The sequence below is a fragment of the Diabrotica undecimpunctata genome, chromosome 5 (assembly GCF_040954645.1).
Source record: "Diabrotica undecimpunctata isolate CICGRU chromosome 5, icDiaUnde3, whole genome shotgun sequence".
In the NCBI taxonomy this organism is placed as follows: Eukaryota; Metazoa; Arthropoda; class Insecta; order Coleoptera; family Chrysomelidae; genus Diabrotica; species Diabrotica undecimpunctata.
The window spans coordinates 78,848,634-78,855,223 of NC_092807.1; the positions used below are offsets into that span (position 1 = coordinate 78,848,634).

Consider the following 6,590-nt stretch of genomic DNA (forward strand, 5'->3'; position numbering starts at 1 on the left):
AGAACTTCACAAATTAAAGTTAATTGGGCGATATATCGCAGTGCTTTTCAAAATTTTCAGGGATTAAGGGAACTTGCTGATTGGTTGTATAACCTGGCAACAAATGTGTGTTCTGCTCTACCTACACTAGCCCTTAATGACCAAAGTCATAAAAAAAGGCAATTTAATAATAATGTGCATGCTAATATACATGATCCAAATGCCTCCAGTGAAACACATAATTGTAAACTGTGTAATCAGAGAGATTGTAAAAAGATTGCAGGTTGTTCAGAATTTCAGAGATATTCATTATCTCAAAGATAGGAGGCTGTTAAAGCCTTAAATTTATGTAGGCTTTGCTTAAAGAAACACAGATTTCCCTGTAAGTATCCTGTAAAATGCAACAAAGAAGAATGCCAAAAGAAGCATCATCCTCTTCTTCATGAATTTTCAGAACAAGTATTCAATAAAAGTACAAAGCTTATCAAAAAGGAAAGCGGTATGCAAACAGTAGAATCACACCTCTTATCTGCAGATGAAGAAAGTAATGCACATCAAGGAACACGCTTTCGAATACTTCCCGTTGTTTTAAGAAATGGAAGTAGGGAGGTCACTACATTTGCCTTTCTAGATGAAGGGTCTTCCGTTACTTTGTTAGAAGAAAGTATTGCTAAAAAGCTAAATATAATGGGAAACCCAGAACAACTTTGCTTAAAATGGACACAAAATCAACAACGCTTAGAAGATGCGTCAGAAAAAGTATTTTTTTCTATTGCTGGTGATTATAATGGGACCAAAGAATTTGACCACCGACCAGCCAGAACGGTAAGAAAATTAGGCCTTCCAAAACAAACTCTCGATGCAAAGGCAATTAAAGAAAGCTTTCCCTATCTAAAAAACTTGCCTTTCAAATCATATAAGAACGCTGTTCCTCAGATCTTGATAGGCTTAGATAACTGGGACTTGGCGTTACCACTTCGAGTGAAGGAAGGTCTAGAACTTCAACCGATAGCTGCAAAGTCCAGGTTAGGTTGGACCATTTTTGCAATGTTTTCAAATAACGATGTGGAATTAAACTACTCATACCACATTTGCGAATGTAGTTCTGAAAGCATTACTAACCAAGAACTCTTCAATACTGTAAAAGATTTCTTTTCAGTTGAAAGCCTCGGAGTTCAAAATATTAAACCGTCTGTTTCCAAAGAATTAGATAGGGCTATTCATATACAAGAAAGTACCCTAGTTCAAATTGGTAACCAATATAAAATTGGATTACTCTGGAAATACGACAACTTGAAACTCCCTAATAGTAAACCCATGGCTATTCAAAGACTGGAGTGTATAGAGAGAAAAATTAAGAAAAATCCAAAACTAGGTACCAAAATTAATCAGCAAATTCAAGATTTTCTAGAAAAGAAATATATTAGAAACCTGTCAGAACAAGAACTCTTAGAGCATCAAGAAAAAACATAGTATCTTCCCATATTTCCGGCCTTTAATCCTAATAAACCTGACAAATTCAGATTAGTTTGGGATACAGCAGCAACCGTACAGGGAATATCCTTAAATTCTATGTTATTAAAAGGAGATGACCAACTTGCTTCTCTATTAGGCGTCCTCCTACGATTTCGTGAAAGAAAGATTGGCTTTTCTGGAGACATCAAGGAAATGTTTCTTCGTGTAGGTATAATAGAAGAAGATCAACATGCACAACGATTCTTGTGGCGCAATGGTAGCTCTGATAATCCTCTGGAAGTTTATATCATGACTGTGATGACCTTCGGGGCTACCTGCTCACCCAGTTGTGCACAGTTTGTTAAAAACGCTAATGCGAAGAAATTTAGCGTAGAATATCCTAGCGCTGTTGATTCCATAGTAAAGAATCATTATGTCGATGATCTCTTAGAATCAACAGACACTGAGGATGAAGCCATCCAATTGGCAAAAGAAATAGCCTTAATTCACGCCAGCGGAAATTTTGAAATAAGAAACTGGAGATCAAACTCTGACAAATTCATGAAAATCATGAACACCTCCCACGGAAATAACGAAGAAGTCAACCTAGATCTAGGAAACAATAAGAGCATAGAGAAGGTTCTAGGAATGTGGTGGGATTTAAAGGGTGATAATTTTATTTTCAATTTAAAATGTAATAAAGGAAACAAAGATGTTTTAAGTGGATTAAGAAATCCAACAAAGCGGGAAATTTTACAAATCTTAATGTCTGTATATGCCCCTGTAGGTTTGTTAGCAAACTTTTTGATTTATGTGAAGATTCTTTTACAGGAAATATGGAGGAGTAACATTTCTTGGGATCAACCAATAACCAATGAACAGTTTCAAAAATGGCTTGTTTGGTTAAAACAGCTTCCAGAAATAGAGAAAGTTTCAATTCCAAGATATTTTCTTAATAAACTCGAAAACTGGAAGGATACCAATACGCAAATGCACATTTTTGTAGATGCCAGCGAATACGCAAGTGCTTGTGTGGCATATCTAAGAATAATAAAAAAAGATGTCATAGAGTGTACTTTGATTGGAGCGAAAACACATGTAGCACCATTAAAACCACAAGCTATTCCTCGATTGGAACTTAATGGTGCGGTAATGGGTTCAAGGTTTGCTAAAAGCCTTTGTCAACATCTTTCCATAACTGTGCACAACATTGTTTATTGGACAGATTCTTCAACAGTTTTAAGCTGGTTAAGAAATGAAGACCCAGGAAAATTACCAAAGTATGTTGCTTACAGAGTGGCCGAAATTCAACAAAACTCAATGATGTCACATTGGAGATATGTACCTACTAAGAATAACATAGCCGACGAAGCTACTAAATGGACAAAACGTCCCAATTTGAAAAACACCAGGTGTTGGTTTAAAGGTCCCGATTTTCTGTATCAATTAGAAAACAGTTGGCCTCCAGACACCACCCTTAAAAAGGAAAAAGCTGATGAAATTTTAACCACTCATGAAGTAAAATTTAATAGTCCACGTTTAATAGATTTTGAAACATTCAGTCAATTTAATAGAATTTTAAGAGCAACTGCATATATGTTTCGATTTTTAAGAATTGTTTATGCAAAATTGATGAAATCTGAAGAGCCTACAGGAATATTAACTTCGGAAGAACTTTTAGGTGCTAGAAATATTTTAATAAAGCAAACTCAATGTGAATATTTCAAAAATGAAATAAAACAATTAAAAACTAATAATTCTGGTATTTTACAGAAAACAGTTAATAAATCAAACAGTTTATATAAATTATCGCCATATCTGGATGAAGATGGTATACTTCGTATAAGAGGAAGATTAGATGAAGCTAGAGATGTTATTTCAGAAACAAAAAGGCCAATAATTTTACCAAGAGGAAGTCGTTTAACTTTACTAATTATTAAAGACTATCACAAAAGATATCACCATAAAAATCATGAAATTGTAGTAAATGAGATAAGACAAAAATTTTATATACCAAAACTCAGACAACTAGTTAAAAAGATTAGGACCAATTGTCAAAATTGCAAGGTCAAATTTGCTAAGCCAAAACCACCAGAAATGTCACCTCTACCGCCATGTAGACTTGCAACATTTACTGCTCCGTTTACACATACTGGCATGGATTATTTTGGTCCAATAAATGTAACTGTTGGAAGACGGACGGAGAAAAGATGGGGAGCTTTATTTACGTGTCTCACGACTAGAGCAGTCCATCTCGAAGTAGCTTACAAACTAGATGTGGACAGTTTTATACTATGTTTGACAAATTTTATTAACAGAAGAGGACGACCAAGGCATATATATTGTGATCGAGGTACGAATTTCATTGCAGCTGAACGAGTATTGAGAGAAGAACTGCAAAAGGTTGACAGTAAATTAATAGCCAACTCACTGATTAGCCCAGAGCTAAAATTTCACTTCAACGCACCCCTTTCCCCACATATGGGTGAGGCCTGGGAGCGCCTAGTGAAAGCGGTTAAAATTTCGTTATATGATTCTTTACCAAGCAGGAACCCTACTGACCAATTACTTTATAGTTGTCTCATAGCTGCAGACAACATAGTAAACTCAAGACCACTTACTTATCTTCCAATAGAATCTGAAGAATCTGAATCTCTAACCCCAAATCATTTTCTAATTGGATCTTCAAACGGAGATAAACCAATTGGATTTTTAAACGAAGATGTTAAAGTATTTAAATTTAATTATTTGTACAGAGAGCAATTTGCAAATAAATGTTGGCGACGCTTTATTTCTGAATACATACCTGAACTACTACTTCGGGCAAAATGGCATAAACAAGTTGTACCAATTAAACAGGGCGATGATATTGTAATTATATGTGATAAAGATTTACCAAGATGCAATTGGCCAAAGGGTAAGGTAATTGAAGTTAAAAAATCATCTGATGGGCAAGTGCGACGAGCAATAGTTCAAACAAAAAATGGAAGATATGAACGTCCTATTATTGTCCTCCGGAGGCGTGACAGCCGTGCCGGAGGCATCAAGGAATTTGGATATCGGTCAAAATACTTGGGAATTCCAAGGTTGGCCAAATCCAAATTTCTAATTGATTCGATGCAGGGAAATTCCACTTTTGCTACGTAAAACAAAGGATTTGTTTTACATAAAAGCAGGTAGATTTTCTCTCATCGATCAGTCGAGCTTGCCTCTTCTACTGTAGACCTAGTCGGTGCTATTATTGTACCTACTAAGTTATTGTTTTATTTCTGATTTCCTATATACCATTTTTATTTTAGCATTATTGTATATTCAGACCTTTTCAGGTTAGAATATTACATTGATCTATATTTGTTCATGTACTGATTGTTTGATTGTTTATTTTTCTTGTACTTTGTGTCTAAGTTGTTCTTCCGTAAGTTAAGAATACTTAGAAATATTTATCTTGCTTTTTTCTATTTTATATTTTGATTTGTACTTTGTCTAAGTAGTTCTTTCCGGTAAGTCAAAGAACTCTTAGAAATATTTCTCTGAATATTTGACTTGTTATTTTAATTGTTTGCCTAAGCCGTTTTTTTCCGGTAAGTCAAAAGAACACTTAGAAATATTTTCGTAATCATTTTTGCATTATTATTTCCGATATTTTATCTAAGATATTTTCTTCCTTAAGTTAAGAAAATACTTAATACATTTGTCCCTTTCACTTTCTATTTTATGCTAAGTTGTTTCTTCCGCAAGTCAAGAAACACTTAGCAATATTTCCACATCTTTTCTATATTTGATTTTTCTTATTTTCTATTATAAGTCGTTCTTCCGTAAGTCAAGAAACACTTATTTGTGCATTTATTTTACTATATTTGATTCTCTTGTTTATTTTCTGTTCTAAGTTGTTTCTTCCGTAAGTCAAGAAACACTTAGACATATTTCTATAATCTGTTTCATGTTTGCATTTCTCGTTTTATATTTTGAGTATTTTATTTTTCCACTCTAAGTTGTTTCTTCCATAAGTCAAGAAACACTTAGAAATATTTCCATATTTTACTCTCACATTTACATATTTCATTTATCTATATTTCTGTCCTAAGTTGTTTCTTAAGTCAAGGAACACTTAGAAACATTTTTCTTTGCATTATATTTTTATACCATTTAGTTTACTTATTTACTAAGTTATTCCTTTCGTAAGTCAAGGAATACTTAGATCATTTTTACCTATCTGTTTTCCATTTTTTGCTCTGTTACTTTGTAACTGTTCCTTGGAACCGTTACCTATAACAGATATTTGTCACTGGAACTGTTATTTATAACAGCGGTGGTAGTTAACCTTTCTACCAGCGACAAACCAAAGATGGTGAAAACCCGATCCAATTCCGGGGATAGGAAGAAGCCCGAAGAGCCGGCGATGGGTCCTACAGGCCCAAATGCCCCCTCTCAGCAACATGGCGCCCAACAAACAAAACCCGAACTCACGACCCCAGGACCGTCTTCGAGCCAGCCTGCTACAGCTGACTTTATCTCTGCCTTGATATAAGCGATGGCGGCCCTATCCACAACTCAAGGCACTGCACCCCAGATGCCTCAGCCTGAGACACCGAAGTCCAGGATAAATTACACGAAGCCCCCTCAATTCTCAGGCCGGGACACCGAGAATCCGCTCAGCTTTTCGACAAAAGCTGAGAATTTCTTAATCAAACATAAGGTAGACGAGGACCAATGGATCGACTACCTCATAGACAATTCCCTCCACGGCGATGCGAAGAAATGGGTTCAGAAATTCTCATACACGGACCTGCCATACACCACATTTCGAGACCGTCTCCTAAGGAGATACAATGACCCTGCCGCAATTTCAACCCTGACGTCGAAGCTTCATGGAGAACATCAACGTAGAGACGAATCCACGGAGGAGTTCATTAACCAGAAATCTGCCTTATTCAGACGTCTCATGCCACATACCCCCGAGGACTAGAGGTGCATAACGATAGCGAACTTACTGAGACCCGACATCGCGATCTGTCTGAGAGCGAACATCCCCAGGACCGAGGAAGACCTTCTGACAATCGCCCAGGGCATGGAATCTGACATCCGCCGGACCGGCAAACCCCAGCAGCATCAGCAGCAGCAGCAACAACAGCCGTACCGTCCCCTACGTCAGGATA

General features: G+C 36.3%; 1 protein-coding gene across 1 annotated transcript; it reads left to right on the forward strand.

The window, feature by feature from the left end:
* Positions 1-1,551: 1,551 nt before the first annotated feature.
* On the forward strand, positions 1,552-5,530 carry LOC140442309 (uncharacterized). Its single transcript, XM_072533383.1, has 2 exons — positions 1,552-4,351; positions 5,520-5,530. Exons 1-2 carry the CDS (start codon positions 1,552-1,554, stop codon positions 5,528-5,530), a joined length of 2,811 nt encoding a protein of 936 aa, XP_072389484.1.
* Positions 5,531-6,590: the final 1,060 nt, after the last annotated feature.